Source organism: Poromitra crassiceps (assembly GCF_964638095.1).
Source record: "Poromitra crassiceps genome assembly, chromosome: 6".
NCBI classification, from domain to species: domain Eukaryota; kingdom Metazoa; phylum Chordata; class Actinopteri; order Beryciformes; family Melamphaidae; genus Poromitra; species Poromitra crassiceps.
In genome coordinates, this window is record NC_139627.1 from 43954979 (window position 1) to 43979644 (window position 24666).

The 24666-nt window shown below is 41.9% G+C and overlaps 1 protein-coding gene across 1 annotated transcript in view; it reads right to left on the reverse strand.

Annotated features, from left to right (window-relative positions):
• Window positions 1-4831: 4831 nt before the first annotated feature.
• LOC310779060 (mitogen-activated protein kinase kinase kinase kinase 4-like) overlaps window positions 4832-24666 on the reverse strand; it is a 161626-nt gene continuing 141791 nt past the window's right edge. Inside the window, 11 exon segments of the mRNA XM_083639557.1 lie at window positions 4832-4923; window positions 9623-9628; window positions 9630-9727; window positions 9730-9762; window positions 10168-10327; window positions 11895-12044; window positions 13315-13415; window positions 14901-15035; window positions 19739-19882; window positions 20459-20650; window positions 22006-22120. Of these exon segments, the coding sequence (XP_083495683.1) occupies window positions 4840-4923; window positions 9623-9628; window positions 9630-9727; window positions 9730-9762; window positions 10168-10327; window positions 11895-12044; window positions 13315-13415; window positions 14901-15035; window positions 19739-19882; window positions 20459-20650; window positions 22006-22120 (1218 nt within the window). The 3' untranslated portion in view covers window positions 4832-4839.

Here is a 24666-nt window from a genome sequence, read left to right on the forward strand (position 1 = left end):
GGTTTATTTGGCAGCATAAGCAGGAGTTTGGTCACATTTCCTCTGAGCTGACTCACTGAGCCAACATCAGAGAGAAACTTCTAGGCTATATTTCAGCTTGACATGATTCATGATTGACTTAATTGACCAGTGATGTAATTCATGCACTTGCACTGCACATCACTTGTCCACAACTTATCTCAAATCAGCTCTCAATAACTGTCAAACTAAATGAACGACTGCAAAACTGTTGACGGTTTTCTACTGATTTTGTAATTATACAAAACTGGTTGATATTCGGCGTGTTCCTTTAAGAAAATAAATGCGTGTTGGATATGTGCCCACGACTCATTTAGCTGGTTTGGTAGAATGTGTGAATATGAAAACAAAACCGGCTACTTTAATGGCAGTTTCCATGCAAATCTGGAAATTTACTAATTATTATGAAGTTTGCAATGATGCAGTCAGTTGTGTTGAAATAAGACCTGAACACAGCGTGAATGTGCTGAGAACTGACGGAGGTGTTTCAATGACCCAACGTGTGTTGCAACATTAACACATCTTGTCAACATGTCTGCATGTGTGTGCTTAGGGAACAACACCACAACCGTCACTAGGGCTGGGCACTATGGACAAAACCAAATATCATATTTTTGGCCAAATACATCGATATCGATATTACGGCAATATTGTAGGGATGACTATTGGTGCTTTCACAAAATATTTACAGAATGAGATTTGTGATAAATAATCATCAGTAATGTGGATATGACTAAGTGGTAATGGCTAATAATAGAACAGCTAGAAGAGTCTGGTAAACTCAGAAAATGACATCACTTTACTGTAATGCAGCCTTTAAAACCAGGATAGACCATAAGTTATCCATTATCACGACATCCAAAATCTAAGACGATATCTAGTCTCGTATCAATATATCGATACATTGTCTAACCCTAAGCGTCAGATGAACAGAATGGTGCACTTGAGAGAAAGAGGAAGACTTTTTTTTAAATTACTTTGAGAGTTTATTCAAAGAAAAGAAAACCTTCAGGAAAATACAGGAGTTCCTGTCATACACAGAGAGACATGAGTTAGAGTAGCATGGCAGAAACACGTCCGGCCTGCAGGGAACGTCACTGCAGCGTTTCCATGTGGAAGCAACGCTTTGTGATTACCTGAAATGAACAACACGCGTGTTCTTTATTGTTTGAGAGTAGGTTATTTTGTTGGGAGGGGAGATGGAAAAAAATAAAATAATATCCAATACAAAATGAGCTCAAACAGCAAAAAAAAAATCAAAAAAATAAAGAACCAAGACGCTTATGCATAAAACATAAATATCGTGATGCACATTAGTGTAACAAAACATTATCTCTGTAAACAATTTCTCCACCTAAGGTGAGCGTTATAATATTAAACCACTGCAGTCGCATATTTACGAGTACATAGACTTACAGAAACGACTTACAGAAATCGTTAAGCTTCTCAACTAGCTCTAAAACTTAGGAATACACAACGCTTCAAGTGAGATCTAAAAAAAAAAAAAAAAAAAGTATTTCCAAGTAGTGGTTTTCATAACAATAGGTTTACATGTTTTAAATGCGGCCTTCTTGGCACTTTTTCCATTGGAAGTCGGCATGCGACTGCTTTTTCAAATTGGATATTAGAGACCGTTGTCCTTCCCCCCCCCCCCATTAAGAATATCAATATTAAGCGTTACACCTGTGGGGGTCCAGACAGTCTGGCAGGGGCCTTTTCACACGCCCAAACGCCACTGATGTGTGATTGTGTTGGCCGGGGGCGAAAACACACCCGAGGTAAACGTGTGTGTGTGACCCAATGAGCACGTGTTATAAACGTTGTGTGTGACCCAATGAGCACGTGTTATAAACGTTGTGTGTGACCCAATGAGCACGTGTTATAAACGTTGTGTGTGACCCGGCGAGCAGGTGTTTGGACATTTTGCTCTTTCCACTGAACAAGGTTGTCTGTATGTGTTTTCGTGGGACGTGGGGGGGAAGTCCAGCTCAGCAGGGGGCCTGGGGGAAAACTATGCTGCGGTTCATTGATCAGTCTTTCACATAATACAGACTACGTAAACCGCAGGGGGAGAAAAAACAAAAAACTAAAATAAACTGATTCCTGCCCGAAAAAGTGGGTTTTTGCGTCTTCACTTTCTTCACAAAAGGAAAAGTTGAGCAGGGCGCTCTGGAGATCGAGCCTGAGCCCTGAGACACGTGTTCGCATGTCGGACTCAAGCGGGTTTCACTCACCCTTCCCCCCTCAAAAAAAAAGAAAAAAAGAGTGGAAACGTCTGGAAACCTTTGACAGAGTTGACAAAAATGGCCGCCTGGGAAAAGAAATCCACCATAGAGGCCCTGCTGCTGCGGGATTCACTTGAAATTCAACATCTAGAACGGACCACTTGTGACAAGATACAGCAAAAGAAAAGAAAAGTCATCTCATGCCTTGGACCACCACACAGTATAAGTCTTTCTACATTCTTGACACTTAGTGCATTGCATTCGTAAAAATGATACAGCTGAGAAATGAAAACGAGTCGGAATAACGAAATGAGAAAAGTCCATGACCATCTTTATTTGTCACTATCTGACTGGTGCGATACACCTGCTGCCCACGAACACTCACATCGTCAATTACCATCTCCTGTACATTATCGCTCCGTTTTCTTCTTCTGAGTTTTATTTATTTATTTATTTTCCTGTTATATCCGACTATTCACAGCAGTACTAGTTCCTCGAGCCGAGTCGAAGTTCAGGTGGCCATGTTTGACCAGCAGGGGACAGACAAACATGACCGCCGACACTAACCCGGGAGATTAAAGGAACGTTTATTCTACATAGACACCATAGTTTTCCGGATTGCGCTCGCGTCACTACATCGCTGTCGACGTTCACGGGTTCCGTGCATTTTGGGAGTAAAAGCAAGCAAACCGTGTGTGAATGTGTGTGTACATCTTTAAAAACAAGGTAAAATACATGTTTTAACTCCACATAATTACACTTATCTTTAGGGATTAATAATAATAATAATAATAAAAAATACTATTCTCAAATCCATCTGCTTCAATACATCTCTCTCTTTCTCTCCGTCACATTGATTCACCTTTTCTTCTTCTTTCATTTTTAAAGCGCCCGTCCTAACAACACAACACTTGGACAACACACACGCGCTCCCCGCCGAGTCCCGTCTACGTGCTACCAGACTGACGGTAAAAACCTCGAGGAAGAAAAACAAAAAACAAAACGAAATAAATTAAAGGCCCCTCCCACCACCCGCTTGTTGCCGCGACGACACCGAGCCACCCAGCCGTCATGGGAACCAAACAGAAAGACGTTTACATACGTTTACAGGACTGTAGCATTAATACCATAGACTCTCCCACCCCACCAGGCCCCGATAGAGAGCCAAAGTCACACCCACTCCCGGGTTAGGCATACAAACCAAGGATTTCATCCGCCATTTATCTTTCCATAGACGTTTCGTAAAATGCCTAGAAAAATAGTTACCGTATACTTGTTCGAACCAATTATTCAGCTATATTTAGAATTAGCAGAGACCATAGATTAGAACATTTAATCCGGACCAAAACAAGTTTAGTTTTGGTCCGAGTGAAATGTTCTATGGTCTCTCCTGATTCTATATATAGCGGAGTCACTTGGTTTGACCAAGTACGTAAAACTATTTTTAATAAGCATTTTACGAAATGAATGTCTATGGAAAAATAATTGGCGGATGAAAGCCCTTGGTTCGTATGCCTAACCTGGAAGAGGGCGTGGCTTTGGCTCTCTATAAGAAGATGCAAAGAGGGGGCGGGGCTCTTAAAAGATGCAGAGCTGCAGAAAGGAGCAGTAGCAATAGTAGTACTAGTAGTAGTCAGAAGAGGCAGCAGAGGTACAAAGTCCACCCCATCGCAATCTTGACGAGCACCAAGAAAACGGAAAGGAGGCAAAACAAAACGCCTTTCCCAGTTTTTCTTCAATTCACATTTACTTTTTTTATTTTTCCAGATCGCTCGATTTAACTATGTTGAATTCAAGGGGCAAACCTCCGCAGCTGAAAAATGAAGCCGATGCGAAAGTGCCTTAAACCTGCATTCTTTCTAATGGCCAGAAGGGGGCAACTCCACTGGCTTCAAAAATAAGTCTTGATTGTATGGAAGTCAATGGGAAAATGACCCTAGTTCTCACTTGATTTATGACCTCAGTAAACACTTTCCTAATGAGTTTATGATCTCAATCGCTAGTTTCAAGTCTTCTTCACTACAGCATGAAGTTCATTTAGTAAAGTATGGTCCCATTTAAAAGTAAAATAGACGATAAAGCAGACTATGATTTGGGGCGTGATCAGTGATCGCGGAGCTCGCCGATCACGGACCAATAGCAGGAAGCGCTGCGGCTCAGTGGGAAAGCCCTGGTCTCGCACTAGCTGCTTCTGGCTCCAAAAAAAGAAGATGGCGACGGTCAAAGTTCCAAACTGGAGGCTTCAAAACAGGAGTCCACAAACAGATGGGTGACGTCATGGTGGCTACGTCCATATATTTATGCAGTCTATGCTTGAAGTTGGTTATGGCGTCGGGTCTGGCATTTGGCGTCGTGTCTGGTATTTGGCTATGGCGTCGTGTCTGGTATTTGGCAGGCCAAAAAGGGGGGCGACTACTATGTGACTCGTTGGGTTGCAGGCGGCAAGGGGAATTCAGCTTCGTCGTTGTTTTTGTTGTGTTCTGTTGGGAGGGGGGTGGTCCTCCCCGACGTGGACAATGGGTTCTGGGATCCAGTGTTAGCGAGGAGGGGGAGGAGGTGTGAGGGGCGGGGGGGGGGGGGGGTTGAGAGGGGAGCTCTACCAGCTGAGCAGGTTGGTTCGGCCCAGAGTCATGAAGTAGACCTGGCTGGACCCTCCGGACCGCACCGAGGCAAAGAACACCTGAGGACACACACACACACACACACACACACACACACACACACACACACACACACACACACACACACACACACACACACACACACACACACACACACACACAGGATTGTCACATTTTTACTTGCAATGTACTGAATTTCGATATATCGTCCCATGATCTCCCATGCCTGTGAAGCTGCCTTTAGTGGAGCGGCTAAGTGCTATAATCTTTCAATTTGTGATACAAGCGTGAAAATTGGCATGAGCAGTCTCCATGGGTCACTTGATAAGAAAATTGCCCGAGCCAATTGAAATTTCAAGATGGCGGGCATTTTTTCAAGATGGCCGACACCTTAGTGGAGTAAGTGATATAATGGTTTATTTGGTGGTAGAAGCATGAAAATTGGCATGAGCAGTCTCTGTGGGTCACTTGACAAGAAGCCACCCACAGCCACTTGAAATTTCAAGATGGCGGCCATTTTTCAAGATTCCCACCATCTAAATGGAGCAGTTAAGCAATATGATTGTTTAGTTAGTGACACAAGCATGCAAATTGGTATGAGCAGTCTCTAAGGGTTGCTTGACAAGAGAACACTCTCAGCCACTTGAAATTTCAATTTTCAAGATGGCCGCCCCCTGGATCCTCAAAAGATCAATTATCTCATAGAAATGTATTGGGGTTTTTTCAAGGACGATTTGGTGTAATTTTATTTTATATGATTTAGATTATGCTAAATACAATTTTTAACGCATCAAAATACAGTTGTGTTGATCATAGATAGATAGATAGATTAGACAAGAGTGAATATCTGCACTACCAGGGCACACTGGTGATATATCACTGCTGTTAAACTCAGAATGGGGTTCAATGTCAGCTAATTGAAAGTTAGTATCCCAAATACTGTCTAATTTACCCCAAAACATTTAGATACCCGCACCTGAATTGACAGGTTGTGTCAGCGCGGGAGAGCCGAGCCAAGGTTAATGGGGTTTTAGTTAACCGGATGGTGTACAGATCGCACGGGATATAAATGACATTGGATGAACGATCGGACTAAGTGTAGGGCTAAGGCATGAACTTAGTTGTATCCCATACATCAAAGTGCTTAAAGGTGGTAAAAGGATAAACCCTCGGCCTCTGCCTATGCAATTGCTGCAGACATGGCAGAAGCCATCATATCAGTTGAGAAAACCAACTGGGACAGATGTTTCATTTGTCAGCAGGAAACCAAGGAAAAGCTCATTCAGCTGAGTTTCGTCAATATAGAGCACGATCAAACTGGTTATGGTACCATTGCACGAAATGTTCCAAAATGTAATTATTTAGCATAATTTAAATCATATAAAATAAAATTACACCAAATCGTCCTTGAAAAAACCCCAATACATTTCTATGAGATAATTGATCTTTTGAGGATCCAGGGGGCGGCCATCTTGAAAATTGAAATTTCAAGTGGCTGAGTGTTTTCTTGTCAAGCAACCCTTAGAGACTGCTCATACCAATTTGCATGCTTGTGTCACTAACTAAACAATCATATTGCTTAACTGCTCCATTTAGATGGTGGCAATCTTGAAAAATGGCCGCCATCTTGAAATTTCAAGTGGCTGTGGGTGGCTTCTTGTCAAGTGACCCACAGAGACTGCTCATGCCAATTTTCATGCTTCTACCACCAAATAAACCATTATATCACTTAACTGCTCCACTAAGGTGTCGGCCATCTTGAAAGATGCCCGCCATCTTGAAATTTCAATTGGCTCGGGCAATTTTCTTGTCAAGTGACTAGGGGTGTCACAATATATCGTCCCACGAAATTTCGCGATAGTAAAACGTCACGATATGTATCGTTGAGATGAAATCTCATATCGTGAAAAAAAAAAAAAAAAAAAAAAAACTTTCCCCCCCCCCCCCCCCCCCCCCCCCCCCCAAAAGTAGACAAAGAAACGTCTTTGTTTGTTGAAGTTCAATGTGTGGAAAGTAGTTCAGTTGAACAAGTCTCTGAAGAGACACATGAGAAGTTATACAGGAGAGAAACCATTCAATTGAGTTTCTGGCAAAACTGTTTACTTGACAGGAAAAACTGAAGATGCATAAAAAATAGACTAAGAAAAGTCTTGTTGTTTGAGTTTGAAGAAAAACTGAAGATGCATAATGAGAATTTATACTGCTGAGAAACCTTTTAGTTCAAAGTAAATCTAAGTGACGGTGTAACCCATTCTATTTCAAGATAAGCCTTATCTCCAATCTCATGTTTTTTCTAGTTGTTATTGTAATAACAATTTCCCACAACAGCATGTTTTGTATTTGTGCATTTCAAATAAAATACTACTTTTCCAGTCATATATTGTCATTATTCAAGTTTAAAAAAATATTGTTAAAATCGTATCGTATCGTATCGTTATCGTGAACCCAGTATCGTGATACGTATCGTATCGTGAACTGAGTGTATCGTGACACCCCTACAAGTGACCCATGGAGACTGCTCATGCCAATTTTCACGCTTGTATCGTCAACTGAAAGATTCTGATGAAAATAAGCACTTAGCCGCTCCACTATTCACATGATCTGCGATCTTCTCTTCCCAGAGCAGAGAGAGGTCAGCGGTAAGTAGGTCAAAGTTTAAACTATTTGAAATGTGTGGCAAATTTGAGCGGTGCGCGACGCCAAGGGTAGCACTGCCGCTTAGTTGGGAGGCAGCTAGTGTCGCTGGCCAGCCGCCCCTCCTTCCCTACCGTCCGAGGAGTCTGGCGCCGCAGGTCTCCATAGTGGGATAGCGATGGGCGGCGCTTAGCGGCAGTGCCCTTGGAAAATAGTTTCCAACAATCCAACTTGCCGTTTTCAGCGTGTAGCCACGAGCTAGCGTGTAGGTTTCTGCCGTTAGCTTGCTAGCTAGTTAGCGTTGTTGTTTTCACTGAGGCGGCAGGGCACTATTCACAGCGACACACAGGGAGGAGGGAGCGGAAGCCACTCTGATTGACGTGGTCGGAGCCAATGACCGAGTTTGTAATAAGCCGAGAGCGGACATCCGGCAGCGACTGAAAACAGTCGCTCCAATGGGAGAGCAGAGTAGAGCAGGGGAGGGTTTATCCCAGTTATGGAGACCTGCGGCGCCAGACTCATCTCACGGTAGGGAGGGAGGGGAGGCTGGCCAGCGAGACTAGGAGGCAGCACGCATATCTGTTTTACCACGGATCGTGTGTGTGTGTGTGTGTGTGTGTGGGGGGGGGGGGGCTTAAGTCAGCAAAGTAAAGTTTTTGAAAATTTTCCTGGTTAAAACAGAACATGATGCCAAGAGTGACACAAGCTGCTGTAGCCGGAACTCTGTTGGCATTCCCAGATCTGTTGGCATATTGCCCATGTCACTTCCCATAACTACAGCAGAAGGAAAGCCACCAATGACTCTCCACTTCTGCTTCTCCAGTCCAATCTGCTCCACAGTGTGAAGACAAAGAGAAGCCACTACACACTACACTACACTACACTACACACTTCCACTGAACTGGCTGGAGTGTGTTTACCAGCTGTGACAAGGAGCGCATGTGAGAGGGACGGGAGTTTGAGTAACAAGCAGGCCAAGCTCATCTTCCTTTCTTTTTTAACAGATTATGAAACTGTAGATTGTAAGCTCTCAAATGATGTCAAACATTGAAATCTGAAAATAGTTGAAGATGTGCTTATTTGAACATTCGTACTCCAAAACGCTACATTCAGAGAAAGTTGAAAGTTGGTGAACATGCTGTGTTTGCCATGAAACAAGCTTAGTTTGCTAACAAATTCATTAAATTAAAATTTAATTTAATTGCTAACAAGTACTTAGTGATCCTAAAATGGTTGTTTGTTATATTGAGTGCATTCTTCAACATTTTAACGTGTAATGTGAACGAAAAAACGTATCTTGATTTGTGCGATTTCACGGTGGCCTACTACCCCTTTCACCAGACCGTGTCACATATATGTGCTGAAATGTGTGTGTGTGTGTGTGTGTGCGTGTGCGTGTGCGTGTGTCAGTGTGTGTGTATTTGCGTGTCCTGTTTCCAGATGGTTAGCTAGCCGAACGTTAGGTGAAGAAAACCACATAGGGAGCCTGGTTCAGGAGAATAGTGATAGTAGCGCTGCGTGATTATGGCAAATATAATAGCTTTTGAAACCTTTTTTGAGAGTGCTCACTAGTCGTGACTAGCAGTCACTGACTTTTTGGACAAATATAATAGTCCGTATTATTTTTCAAAATATTGTAATCCTGATTATTTGTCACACTTGATAAACCACACCAGAACGTTCACAGAAACGAAGACTATAAGAAAGAATCTTTTCGATAGAAAAGGTTGGTTAACAAGATCTGATCAAACGAGCCATTCGATTCGCTCTGAGTTTTAAAACATGCCACGCCCTAGAAAAGTTACATTGTTACAGTTATGGCCCACTTCAATTAAAGCTGACATTTTTGGACTTCCAGCCTATTTTTTAAATACAAAAATCTTGCAGTATATTATGTTATAATATCATCCTGGACGTTAAGGCTTCAAAATTATAATTTTTACCAACCACCACCAGTTTGAGCCATTTTCTCATGTTTGGCATGAGATCAAATATATGCAATTTCCCATCAAGCCCCGTTTCAGTTTGTCAGAGGTGTTTTCTCTCAACATCAAACCGAATGGAGGAAGCCTACAGCTTCTTAGCTTGAAGGTTGTAGGTGATGTGTCTGGATGGAGGCCTCACCTTGTCCGTTTCTCTCACAGAGGAACTTGAGTCTCTGGGCTCGCTTGTGCATGAAGACTCCGTCCAGGTGGCCCGTCTCCACCGAGCGGATCTCTATGGCCTTCTCCCCCAGCCCATGATCTGGTTGGAACGGATGTAGGCTGCACACACACAGAGAGAGAGAGAGAGAGAGAGAGAGAGAGAGAGAGAGAGAGGGGGGGGGGGGGGGGTGGGGGGTTAAAAATGACAACTCTGCACTTTTAAAACGGTTCACAAAGTGCTTCAACAATCAATACAATGAAATTAAAACAAGAAGCACCCAGACAAAAAGATGGGGTTTCCTCCATATCACATCAATATGGACGCCCACTAAAAACATGCAGAAGATCGTCGTCTGACCAGCGGCGATTGGAAGAAGTTGGTCCCCGGGCGCTTCACTCAAGCTGCCCACCACTCCTGGCCTGAACCATAGATGAGGACGAGCCAAGATGGGAAAAATGCAGAGGACAAATTTCCCAGCGCCTCTAAGCATGTACACACAGACACAGACACACACAGACACTAACCCACTGAGGTGGGCATCTCGCCCCACTGCAGCACGACGTCCTTGGTGATGCGTCCATAGGTGTTGACGTACACGCCCTCGTCCTCGTAGCACAGCAGCAGCTCGATGCCGTCCGTGTTGGGCAGGATGATGATGGCATGGGACTGGATGTGGCTCTGGATCTGCAGGGACACAGACAGACTTTCTCACTTTCAGGAGAAATGGCACACGCTCCTTTCCAGCGTCCCTCGCTGCCCTCGCCCGCTCACTGGCAGCGCTCATTTCTACCGTGCCTCATTGGTTTGTCCACAAGGGGGCTTGCAGACGCAGCTCGCATGCTGCGCGTGCTCGCCCTGTGCTCGCAGACGCAGCTCGCATGCTGCGCGTGCTCGCCCTGTGCTCACAAACGCAGCTCGCATGCTGCGCGTGCTCGCCCTGTGCTCGCAGACGCAGCTCGCATGTTGCCAAGCAGACGCAGCTTGGCAACAGACCCTTTTCACGGTGGCCATTTTGTGTCTACAAGGCAGGATAAACACAGGTGTACCAAAACATTAATTAGGGTTTCCAACTTCCAGTCCATTTAGGTGTTCCAGTGCTGGGGCCCTAATTATTGAGTTGGTTGCACCTGTGAAGAGGGTCCACTGCACTCAACTACGCCACCCTTTGCAAATATTGATCACTTGTTGTCTCTCCAATTGTCTTCAGTGTTCACAGAGCTGCAGTTTCAATATTCTCAAATTAAATACAATTGACTTTTAATGCATATGGTTTGCATCCATCTTATACTTTGACATTGTTTGGCACATCTGTTCCTGTTGGAGTCTGATTTCTCTCCTGTGATCACATATTGATCTAATGCTCATTAAGTCTTCATCTGGGGCACAAAGTTAGGGATGCACTTTTGGCATCTTATCTCACAGCAACATCTGGATTCTCTTCAGCTACAGCAGGCACGCTGAGGGAAATTAAGTGAAAAACAAACCTTTCCATATGACTGAAGTCAACGATGAATAACTGTAGGAACTCAAACCAGTTTCAAAATCACTTCATGCTATAAATCTGTGCTATTTTCATTTGCACATTGCTGCTGCACAACTTGCCCTGACAGCACCTTCCACTGACAAGTGGTGCTATTTTTTATTATCCCCCCCACTGTTTGTCTTATTGACATACTACATACTGTATTACTGTTGTGGCTACTGTATGTAGCTACTGTACTTGCACTACGTCTTGCAATGGAGCCCACAGCATAAGAATTTCACACGTGTGTACTGGTGCAACAGAGTGACAATAAATATCTTGAATCTTTAATCATCAGCCAGTATCCGTTTAATATACAGGATCAGGCTAGTAAGTAGGGCTGCAAATAATGATTATTTTCATTGTCGATTAATCTCTCGATTATTTTCTCGACTATTAATCGATTAGTCATTATAAAATGCCGGGAAGTGGCGAAAAATGTCGATCAGTGCTTCACAAAGCCCGAGATGACATCCTTAAATGTCTTGTTCAGGTTACTCTCATAGAGTAAAGAAATCAGAAAAATATATTCACATTTAAGAAGCTGCAGTCAGAGAATTCAAACTAAAATAAAAATAAAAATACTCAAAGTGATTGGTCGTTATCAAAGTAGTTGGCGATGAATTTAATAGTTGACAACTAATGGATTAATCATTGCAGCTCTACTAGAAAGACAGAGTAAAAAAATGTGTGTATGTTTGTGCATGTGCTGGTGTGCGTTGTCAGTACGTGTGTAGGCAGGTAGATGTCGTAGACGGCCCCGGAGTCGACGTCCACAGCGTGGAAGCCCGAGCATGAGCCGTAGATGACCTTTAACCTCTGACCCTCCTCCACTGTAAGGTCCACCAGCAGAGGCTTGTGCACCAGCTCACCAAACGACTGGACACACACACACACACAACAGAGCGAGAGAGAGAGGAGGGGGGGGGGGGGGGGGAGGGGGAGGGAGAGAGGCGGGAGAGAGGAGGGGTTAAAAATGACAGCGATGCACCTTTAAAACCGTTCACAAAATGCGTCAACAATCGAGAGAGAGAGAGAGAGAGAGATATTTTATCGATTTTTAATCGTTCAAATCTGGCTGAGTGGTTAATAACACATTTGTGACAAACTAAAAACACATTTATTTTTGGTTTCCAGGGGCTTTAAAATGAATTTGAAGTACAAAACCTCACACTACATTCTGAAAATTCAAACAATTGATCCCCCCCCCACATCCTTGGTGATAGGATGGTAAATTCAATAGAGGGGGGATGCATACAATCCAGCTGTAAATGTAAATGCACCCGGGACAATGAAGAGGTGTTCAGAGATACATTTGTCCACAATAATGTGCATCTCCAGTTCACATACAGAAGCTATGTAAACGCCAACGGTAGTGATGGGATGTAATGTAATGTATGTAATGTAATGTAATGTAGTGATGTAATGTAATGTATGTAATGTAATGTAGTGATGTAATGTAATGTATGTAATGTAATGTAATGTAGTGATGGGATGTAATGTATGTAATGTAATGTAATGTAGTGATGTAATGTAATGTATGTAATGTAATGTAATGTAGTGATGGGATGTAATGTATGTAATGTAATGTAATGTAGTGATGTAATGTAATGTATGTAATGTAATGTAATGTAGTGATGGGATGTAATGTATGTAATGTAATGTAATGTAGTGATGGGATGTAATGTAATGTATGTAATGTAATGTAATGTAGTGATGGGATGTAATGTAATGTATGTAATGTAATGTAATGTAGTGATGGGATGGGACGATGTCTCGAAAAATATATATATATAATTTAATATAATATTGCAATTCAAAAACAGGACAATCCCTATGGTGAGTCAGCAATATGAATGGTGGTATCAGCTCCATGTTATTTTGCTGTAGTAACGGCTAATGAGACATTTGACCATCACTGTTTAACTAGCTCTCCGTCCCAATTAATTATATTATTGTCACGTTGTAATGATTTCAATGGTTGTTTACGTTCTCAAACCAATAAGGGCAAAAAAGAAAAGAAAAAAGAAAATATTGTGTGCATGTAAAGGTAGTGATTGTAATGGCAGGTGTAAATGTAAGCTGGCTAAATTGAGACATGCTGGACAGTGGGTGAAGTTTAACGTCTGACAGATAAGCCAAGACTCACCTTGAAGGCCATGAACTTGTGGTAGGGCTTGGGCGCCCAGGCATAAACCTCCACCGAGTTCTTCAGAGCCAGAACCAAGAACTTGATCCTTTCATATTTCACTGGGGGGGGAAGTCACAGAAACATGAGTACAGAGTGACAGGGTTAGCGTCAGGGTGGGGATTTTTTTTCTTTTTTTTTTTTTGCTGCTGCTGGTTGTAGTTTGTTGATTCCGACAGATTTGGCAGAAAATCAACCAACATTAGTAACTTTTTTTTAAACTTTCATTCTCTTTGAAAAATCATTTTGGTTGGAAAATGGTAAAACAAGCAGGTGGATTTTAGGATTTATATCCTCTGTGGCCAGGGAATTTTCTGGATCTAATATATTCAAAATCCAAAATCACAACTTTATTTATAGAGCACTTTTTCACCACCAGTGCAGCACATCAGGGGAACAGACAGGTTACATCAACAGAGACCAATACACAGAACAAGCAAATAAAATACAATAAAATAAGACAAAATATAAAATTATATAAATTATATAAATATAATAAGTTATAATTAAAGTTATCACCATGTCAATTGGCAGCATGTTGAGCTTCTCTCAGACCCCCAAAAAACCCTTCTTAACAACATATAAATGCCTGATTAATGCTAATTGTCCTGATTAATCATTAGTGTCCTGGCGATTAATTGGAAGCATCCACTTGTATGATCAATGTAGACTGATCAATGATCATTGGTATTATCCACATACTTTCTACTGAGATTCCCCAGCTGTTTCTGATGCAGAGTCAAATTCAACCAGATGCGTCAGCAGGTCTCTCTCACAGACATTGGGAGAATTGGGACACTGAGGGCTTTTCAGAAATATGATTGAATATTGACAGGCCTGTACTTTCAGTGCTGGTACAGCGTGTGCTTTCTGTGCATTTTCAATGACAGACATGGCACTGTAGCTTCATGCCATCTAGGATGTCGCTACCGCACTGTTTCTTAACCCAGTGCTTTCCATCCCCATCTCAAGCTTTCACCCAGTGTTTGCAGTGGGCAGGAGTTGGGCGGGTGTACTTGCCTTGACAGACAACTCCTTCAGCCAATCAGCGTTGGATCCAGTCAAACCCAAATCCACTCTTGAGAACAGCGAAAACATATTTTCCGCCGAGCAACTCCACTGACGCATACTCCTGTACTTGTTTAATTGTTGTTATTGAGTCTATTTCTGCAATAACTGCACTTTATGGCTGTTTAAACTTGACGAACTGATTGGCCGGTTACGATGTCAACTACGAGGCGGGTCGTTGATTGGCTAGAGCGCTTTTGTAATTTCTGAAAACACCCTCCCAGGGCTGGAGGCCAGACGGTCTGGTAGAACGAAATGAAATGTGAGTTCACGTGACCAGCTGGTTTACCAGGCTAACTGCAGCACACGCGCACGCACACACGCATGCACGCACACGCACACGCACACACACACACACACACACACACACACACACACACACACACACACACCTCCCACATATTAATGCAATGCGGTCTCCAACCTGCACCATGCTCTTTAGATAAAGGTGAAATACATAAAGTAGGACTGATACATACCGACGTTGTAGTGGACGCAGCCCTCCAGGTCTCCCACAGTGGTCCAGCCTTGCTTCTTCTCCACCTCCGGGTCGTTGTGGAGGATCTTGTTCCTCAGCCAGGACAGGTAGTAGACACGCAGCTTGTTCTTCTTACCTGTCACGGAGGAACAGACACAGAGAGAGAGAGATAATCATAAATGAGGAGAAAAAGTCGGAAACAGTCACCCGTCAGTGCTCATTTTTCACCAAATGTTTCCTTTGTGAAATCCAAGTTTTCACCATGAATGAGATGTTTCCCCTCAAACCCTCTCCTGAATCCTGCATTCATTGTCATGAACATTACAAAGCCAACTTTGTCAACAGCCTCAAATCCCCCCAGACAAATCCATATTAGCTGCTTGTGTATGCAGTATACACATGTAAATAAGATGCACTCTGACAAAGCTTCCCTAAAAGCAGCTCAGTCAGAAATGATATGGGACAGGAGTCTATCTGTGGTCCAACTCTGCTCAATCAACAGCAGACACCAGCTGATCCAATTTAAAGTCCCTCACCGTCTTCATTATTCGAAGTCTAAGTTGCACAAGATCTACCCCTCGGTCTCACCACTTTGTGATAGGTGTCAAGTGTTAGAGGGTACATTGTCCCATGCCTTTTGGTTTTGCCCTTTATTATCTACATTTTGGTCCAAAATATTTGATTGGTACTCCAAGATCTATAAAGTAACCCTTCTTGCCATCTTCTTGCCATCTTCGGCTGCTCTGAATCTTCTCTGCTCCTTCCTACTGCTGTGCAGCAGTCTCTGACGCAGGGGACGACCGTCGCCAAGAGACTCATCCTAAGGGATTGGAAGTCCCCCTCCCCACCTTCTTTTCAGCTATGGCTATCAGACATGGTTTCAGTTATACATATGGAGAGACTCAGGTTCCTGAGGACCAATTCACTTAGGAAGTTTTCTACCATCTGAGACCCATTTATGGCCTACTTGGACGAGGTTAGGGGCAACGGGTAACTCACCCAACTGATCTCTCGTTGACTCCTCACACTAGATTCTATATATCGTGGTAGCACCTCACCATGATGTTGTAATGTTGATATGCGTATGCTTTTTCTTGCTTTTCCTTTCCTGTGACTGAGCTTGTGTCTTTTTTTGTTTTTGCTTTGTTCTTGTGTGTCTTTATTGCATATAAAAAATGAAAAATAAAATATATAAAAGCAGTTCAGTTTCAGGTGTTTGCTTGGTGAGTTAATTTATCATTACCCTAACCCTTAGAGAATACGTATACATTTTACAGTAGATCTATCAACATAGCCATCATTCTTTCTAGCCAGTAGAACCTCTGGATTGATTAAAATCTGTTTTTATTCTCTAATCTTGTTTACCGTATTTTTGAGTGCATCCTGTTCTTTGCCGCATCAGTGACGGGAACAAGAACAAATGGCCAACGTTGAATTCAGATGTAGTCATTATAGATGCACTTTTCACTGCATACTTGCTTCACGACTGAACCAAGAGAAAAGGGGGGAGGGAACAAGAAGAATGGTCTGGTAACTAGTTTTGATTAGAGCCCGACCGATATATTGGTTCGCCGATATTGGCGATTACCGATATATCGGTAGGCTATCGGTAATATTTGGCGCCGATTCTTTTTTTTTTATATATATATATATATATATATATATATATATATATATATATATATATATATATATATATACTGTATATATATAAGTTATAGACAGCATGGACAGCATGTTGTGTATATTTGATATTTTTTCTTAACTATTTGTTCTATTGTGTTTTTGTATTTCTACTTATTTATAATTATTAAATTCCCAGTTAAGTTTACTGTTTCATTGCATTGAGTTTATTAATAAGCTGTAAAATATCCTGCCTACATTACATATTTCAATTCATGTCAACTCAATCATATCTTTGTCAAGTGTTTGATATTTGAGGGTTGCTGATGTGGTGCCTCCTCTGGTCGTTAAGGGCGCCTGTTCGGAGGGAGGGGAACTCGTTGGAATAGTGTGATCCTCCCACGTGCTATGTCCTACCGGTGAAGCTTCCCCTGTCAGGTGAAAAGAAGCGGCTGGCTAACTGCCCATGTGGAAGCATGGAGCCAGTTTTCGGCTCTCCCCAGATCGGCAGAGGGTGGAGCAGCAACCAGGATAAATAAATAAAAAATTAGCACTAATGGGGGATTAGCACTAATGGGGGATAAACATTTGATAAGAAAAAAAGAAAGAATATCAGCCAATATTATCGGTATCGGAATTTTTTTACTCCCTAATATCGGTATCGGCATCGGCCTCAAAAATCCAGTATCGGTCGGACTCTTGTTTTGATTTATAATAGTAATTTACGGTTTAATTCACAGTTTTAGTTTTTAATGCTTCAGGCTTATTTGGGGTGAAACTGGTTTTAAATCGTACCTGGATTTGCATTAATAAGGTCTTAAAAAGTGTCAAATTGTATTCACAGAAACCTGCAGTCACACTGGTTATGGTTAGCACTTCTGTTTCCCCCCCTCAGAAATAAAAGGGGACCAACATGGGGGCTGGGGTGGGGTGATGGGGTGGTGGGAGGATACAGTATTGGGGCCTATATTACAAACATCTTGCCATGCCTTATTGCTAAACTTATTTTACTTTAGGGCTGCAACTAACGATTATTTTCATAATCGATTAATCTGTCGATTATTTTCTCGATTAATCGATTACGGTAGTTGTTTGGTCTATAAAATATCAGAAAATGGTAGCAAATGACGATGAGTGTTTCCCAAAGCCCAAGATGATGCCCTCAAATGTCTTGTTTTGTCCACAACTCAAAGATTCAAATATCCAGTTTACTGTCATACAGGAGTAAAGAAACCAGAAAATATTCACATTTAAGGAATCAGATCATTTGACCTTTTCTCTTAAAATTGTACTCAAAACGATTAATCGATTATCAAAATAGTTGTCGATTAGTTTTCTGTCTATCGACTAATCGATTAATCATTGCAGCTCTATTTTACTTCAATCAAGAGATTTGGGGGAAAATACATAAAAAGGGGATCCCCGCCCCCAGTCATAATCATTCGTAATTCAGATTTTGAAAACAAAATTGCTAACTTTCCTTTGCATCACGGTTCGGCTTCTTGCAATTTTCCGTGACGGGCATTTTTCTGTTTTAATAGCGCATCACTGTATACTGCAGCTGAATGACGCAGCCTTCCTCCAGTCATGGAAAGAGCTCAGTGCGGCGCTGGATGTTGTACACACATGTGACGTGGCTGCCCCCGGAGGAGGGTAGGATGGTTACACAACATCCGCTCAGAGCCAGACGTCTGTTGGGACACTCGTGTGTGTGTGTGTGTGTGTGTGTGTGTGTGTGTGTGTGTGTGTGTGTGTGTGTGTGTGTAACATTGAGAAAGAGGATGTGCATTTACTCTCAGTCTGAGAATAGAGCAGCGCAGGAATAAGTCCGGAAGACCTGGATGCACTTCCGGCTCTTACGTGTAAAAGTCAATGGGATTTTTGGATGCGGATTTTGGTTAAATGCATGATCTGTGGTTAAGAAAAAGTTTTTGAAACTGCGAAGTTTGTGTTCAGCGAGATCATCTTCACAAATGGGGACCACTTTTATGATTTTCCAAGCGTAAAGGTGTTTTTTTTGGGCGCAATTTTCAGAAAACGCTTCAAAAGTGACTTGGCCAATAATGTAATGAAATATCCTGACTGTGAATATAATAGCCTATCTTTCAGGTGGGTAAATATTTTTTTCAGGTGTGCACCCCCCCCCCCCCCCCCCCCCCCCACACACACAAAATAAAATATATTTTTTAAATTTTCAGTCCAGAGTTCTACATTTTGTGTATTAAGAATTTAGGAATGTTATACTGTATGCATTGGATTTTGAATGAAAGAATGACAATTAGTAAGTGCACCATACAGCCATATGCACCTGGGCAGAAACTCAGGGAGCTCATTCTGGTCTTATTGAGTGGCTGATGGACTAGCTAGCTCCTTGGGAGAGCAGAGCATTCCAGGTCAGATAAGCTTCTGAGCATTGTCACATCTTCGGGAAGTTCTGACATGATTGGTGTGAGGTGACACAGCAAGCAGCAGATAAACAGAAGTGAAACCACAGTAACTACATTATTATTATTGTGTGTGTGTGTGTGTGTGTGTGTGTGTGTGTGTGTGTGCGTGCGTGCGTGTGTGCGCGTGTGTGTGTGTGTTTCTAAGGATGTGAATGTGTACAAAAGCTCTAAACATTTACTGGGGGCAATTCCCGCCATATAAACATTTTAGGATTCATGTGAATTTTGACTGCAGGTTGGTGCTATTGCGCTATGTAACCACTAGGCGTCGCTATAGCCCTCCCTCCCATAGATTCACTGCCATTAATAATTAATTAATGTATGTCATTTATTTATTTGCACATAGTAAAATCAAGAACAAATGAAAGGAAACAAATGGATTAAAAGATTGAGAGACAAGAAACCCTAATGGGCTTATACGAGGTCTCTTACCTAAGAAATTAAACCAATCAGATACAAGTTAATAATTTTATGTTAAATAATAAGTTAAATAAGGAGCCGTTTATGAAAGTACTCGAATCAAAAGAACAAACTCGGCCAGATTGTAAATAATTCCAGCCAAATGGAATTGATAGGGACATCAATTAATCAACCAATTAATTAGTCTGCTCACTGGTCTTTGTGAGTACCGGTAATTTCTGTGTGGTTAACCTGTTAACCAAGTTAGGGATTGTCCAAAAACATTCATTTAGTTTAAGGGATGCATGGTATTGGACTTTGTGTGTGTGTGTGTGTGTGTGTGTGTGTGTGTGTGTTTGCCTTTGTGTACCTGATATGGTGACCAGGACGTTGAGTCCCTCCAGGACATCCATCTGTTGGAAGCGGCGGCGGCTGATCAGAGGGTAGACCTTCCCCTGCCCGCTGCGGTCCAGCAGCATCAGGCCGCTCTCTGTGCCCACCAGCAGGTTCACGCCTACAGGTAAATACAACACGGTTAATATCCTTCAACACAACTAATGAAATGACAAAAACTAGGTGAGAGGAAACATTTTCGTTAACTGAAATCCTATCCTATCTTATATTAAGAATGCAAAGTGTCTGTCTGTAAAGCTTTATTCGGTGTAGGGACAAGTAGGCCTCGGTCTACCTCTGTTGAAAATAAGCTAGCAAATGTTATACTTACCAACAGCAACCAATGTTAAAATCTTTGCCCTAGTTGCCCTAAATAGTTTTTCCACAATAGTTTTGTAGATGGAAGCACTTTGGGTTGCCTCCTAGCCTCAAGGCAGTAAGCCTAAATTGTATTAACTAGAATTAATTCAGGCCGTATTTTGAGAAATTCTTAAGTAGGAAAATGTAATATATTTGTAAGAAATTAGACTTTTACTAAGAAAATATTTAGGAATTGCATTTAAGGGTCTTAAGAATGTCCTTTCTTAAGATCTATCTTAAGCACACAATCCGGCCCTAGATCTACTTGTTATAATGTTGCAGTCAGTCTACAGGAGCTGCAGTGTGACAGTTGTCCTTAGCTGTTTAGTCCGCTCACCCCAGAGTGCAGCACAGAGGATCTCAGAGTTGAACCTCTTCTTGTATTTGCGTATCTCTGGCGTGTCACTCTGCGGGCGCGTGTTGACCGGGTTGACGTTGACCACTGAGCCTTTCCGGGATGGGTCGGCCCGCAGCGCCTCCGCCAGCCGGGCCGCGTCGTTGGCGTAGCCTAAGAGGTAAAAGGGCAGGGCTTAGGCAGGGGTGGGGTTAGAGGTCACAGGGCACAGAGTGTAACAGACAGGGGTCGGCATGCTTTTGTTAATCTTCAGTTGAGATTTCATTTACATTGTGTGTTGTAAAGCGTTTACAAACGCTGTGACATTTCAAATCTGTTTTTGTCACGTTTCCGAATTACTCTGAAAGCTTAATGATATTTTACCATTTTCCAAAACACTCCAGTCCTGGAAAATACATTTTCAAATCCCATAACTTTCTCACAGTAGGGAGGCATGCTCCGATCACATTTTTGGCCACTGATCGCCGATCCTGATCGTCATTGTAAATTCACATTAAGAGCTAACGTTGCTAGCTAGCCGCAGTGAAGCAGCATAGGTTTGACACTCAGCAAACTCGGCACGGAGAAGAAAAGTAAAAGAATGTGAAGACATGACGAGCTGCGGTCCTCCTGCTCGGCTGTCTGCCGACAAACAGCTACAAGGATTGCTACAGTAGCTGCTTCTCCCACAAGCTATTTTATCCTCGCATACATTACAGATGCATGTATCTGTTTCACACACTTTGTAATGAATGAATGAATGGTTTATTTTCGGTCATACGTTATAATGAACCACAAACAAAATGTAACAATTTGTGTGAATATACAGCGAGAGAACATCATCAAACATGTCAAATCATTTCACACAAATAAAATTCATACAATCAATGATGGAAAAAAGGAATAGGCTGAAGCCAAGGCTTATGTTTTGCCTATCCTGTATAATCCATTAGAAAAACGCAGAATATCTGCAGCAGAGAATTTACTGTAAATTATAATCCTGAATTATTTTACTTTTTAAGGCTTTTTTAAACCTCAACAATGAGCTACACAATTTCAAATCATCACTCAGGCTATTCCATAGTTTAACTCCCAAAACTGAAACACATCTAGATTTTACATAAATTCTCACTTTGCATATCTTAAAAATACATAACCCTCTTAAATTAAAATTTTACTTCTCTTAATTAAAAAATGTTTTGAATACAAACTGTAATGACACCGTGTTTGCATGCAAGCAGTGACACCAACTCTGCCGAGAAATGGCTCACGTGTTTTGCGTCATCCATCGCTTTTGGCAATCGGCGCATATAAAGCATTAACGGAATTCTCCGATCTCATATTTATACTAAAAATCAGCCGATTCCGATCGCTGGCCCATCGATCGGAGCATTCCTATCTCACAGGGTCTTCGTCAGATGCAAGGTATCTACTAGATTCAGGTGTTCTCTTGACTAAGAGTATTCTTACAATAGCATTGAAACGTCAGCACCTACAAAACCTATGTTGTGCGTGTGTCTGCCTGCACCTCGACCAAACTTGGGACTTACCGACATTGTTGAGGGCGCTGCCGGTGGATGGAGAGACTTGGAGGAGGCGCGGGTCGATGAAGGGAGTGAAGGAGGAAGAGGACTTGTGTTTCTGCATGGTATTTGTAGACTGGCTCTGCACAGGGACACCACGCACAGGGACAGTCAGGAGAGACAGAATATCACTACTCTGTATGACTTCGCTTGTTTGTGAAACAGATTACATTGAAAATATATGTACTTTTAGCTGATTTGATCACATGTGATGCTGGCAAATTTAATAATAAATTAAACGTGACAATGCAGTAAAGCAAACAAACAAACGGAGGTACTGCTCAGTGGTGGAAGAAGTACTGAGAACTTACTTAAGTAAAAGTAGCAATACAACAATGTAAAGATACTCCATTGCAAGTAAAAGCCCTGCATTCAAAATGGTACTTAAGGAAAAGTACATGCGTATTGGCAGCAACACTTATTTAAAGTTATCAAAGTAAACATACTCATATAGAAACTGTCCGCATTTCGAGTTATATTTTTCATAAATCATTGGAATATTAATACGGATTCATTGACATACATATAAGCAGCATTTTAAAGTTGCCACGGTGAAACTAATCGTAACAATTTAGCTATACCTTTGGGTAGTCTAATCTATAACAATGCTATTTTATGTTAATGTTCATTTATAAAGACGACCAAATGTTTGAAACATAAAATATTGATCTGAAGTAACTAGTAACGACAGCTGTGAAATAAATGTAATGGAGTAAAAGGTATACTATTTCCATCTAAAATGTAGTAGTGGAGTATAAGTACAAAGTAGCATAAAATGGAAATACTCAAGTAAAGTACAAGTACCTCATAATTGTAATTGAAGTACAGTACTTGAGTAAATGGACTTAGTTACTTTCCACCACTGCTGTATGTGCAGCATGCAAACACAAAGGGCATTCTTTGCGGGGGTCAAATGATAGATATGGAGGGAAAAGGCAGAAACAAGGGGCTTATGGTGGTGGGTCAAACAAATGGAGGGCTTTGTCAAAAGGAACAAAGAAGAGAACAAAAACGTATAATAATAATAATAATAATTAAAAAAAAAAAGTCTTTCCATGAGAGCCATACTTGCCGTTGTGCTCCTAACTGCCCTCTGCGCTGTGAGCTACAGTCTGGGGAGTGCAGACTACAATATGACTCATTTGCTGAAAATTCAGTAACAAGGAATAGATGAGGTTTAGATATGAGGGGGTAACGCTGGTGAACCACGACAGGCCTCACACATGTTGTAAGTCATATTTTGTGTCCTTTGCTTCAGCGACTCAGATGGATTTGAGACTGTAACGGTTGCTCATCTCACAAGCCCTCCTACACAGCTTTACCCCAAACACCTGTGCATCCTGGACAACCTTGTTTCATTCTGTCTATCGGACATTTGATATTTTAGTTTCTTCCACAAATAAACTAAAAGTCCAAAACGTAGCACAAGAAATCTCAGCAGGCCAAAAATATAACGATAAAGAAAAACGGAACTTCTTGGGTCCTTGTAGCAAGTTTAATCACTGCTGAGACAGTTGAATAAACAATGTACATCTGAACAGCCTGACAAAGACCAGTGAGGTTGAAACGCATTGTGTTTGCATGAAGAATGATCTGCATTGTTTGTTAAGCTGTCTCAGTTACACATGTACTTTCCTTCCGTCATTTAACTTGCTACAAGGACCCAAGATGCTATTTCTTTCTTTATTGCACAAATAAACTAAATTAACTTGTAAAGTGTATTTACGAACGTTTCCACAAACATACTGGCATGGTTTCACGAATCCCACCTTCTTTTTGTCAGCACCATTTTATGAATGAGGTCCAGTGTGTACTGTTCAGTCTGGCTTAAGTGAGCCTGCACTCTTGTCCCTTCTATTGAAATACATGTGGGTATAGACGGTTTTCACAGACTGGTCAGTCCTGCACTTGAATGTTTTTTTTTTCTTTTATGTCCATAGCAAACACTGCAACAGGAAATGAGCGGGGGTTCAATTTAGAATGTTTTTGTTGTCAAGTTAAAACCGTCTATACCTGTGTTTCAGTTACCCGACGCTGCCAGACGGGGGCGGTATTGTGTGCAGTTTGTGAAAACAATACGGCCCCCATCTGGCAGTGTCATCAGGTTAGTGTTTCAGAGGGCTTTGTGGAAGCGACGGAGTTAAAAAAGATTCCTTAAAAAACATCCTATGTGGAATAAGTTGAACGGTTTTGAAACTGGGGGGTGTTAAATTGTCATCCTCTTCCAGTTGGAGTTTCAAAAGATCTGTAAAAAGTGTCCCTCCACCACCACCATCTCCTTGCAGGAGGTTTAAGTTTAGTCAGTAGAGAAACAGAAGAAGAAAGTGAGGAAGCCTAGCAGGGGCAGACGAGACCAGCAGAGGGCGCTCGAACCAATCCAGGACAGAAAAGATAAAGAGGCAGGAGACATGTTATCATGGCCAGTCAGAAATGTGCACAGAACATCAGTGTGAGTGGGGCTTCACTGCTGGGCAGGACCACATCAACTCCAACTTGTCTAAAGCCGGATTCAGACTATTTCATTGGTTTTATTCCTGCTTTTTGCTGCTGCAATCTTTGATTTTATACAAGCTTCAGACTCTTTTCGTCCCCTAACTCTGTCTGGCCATGATGGTTTCAGCCTCTCAT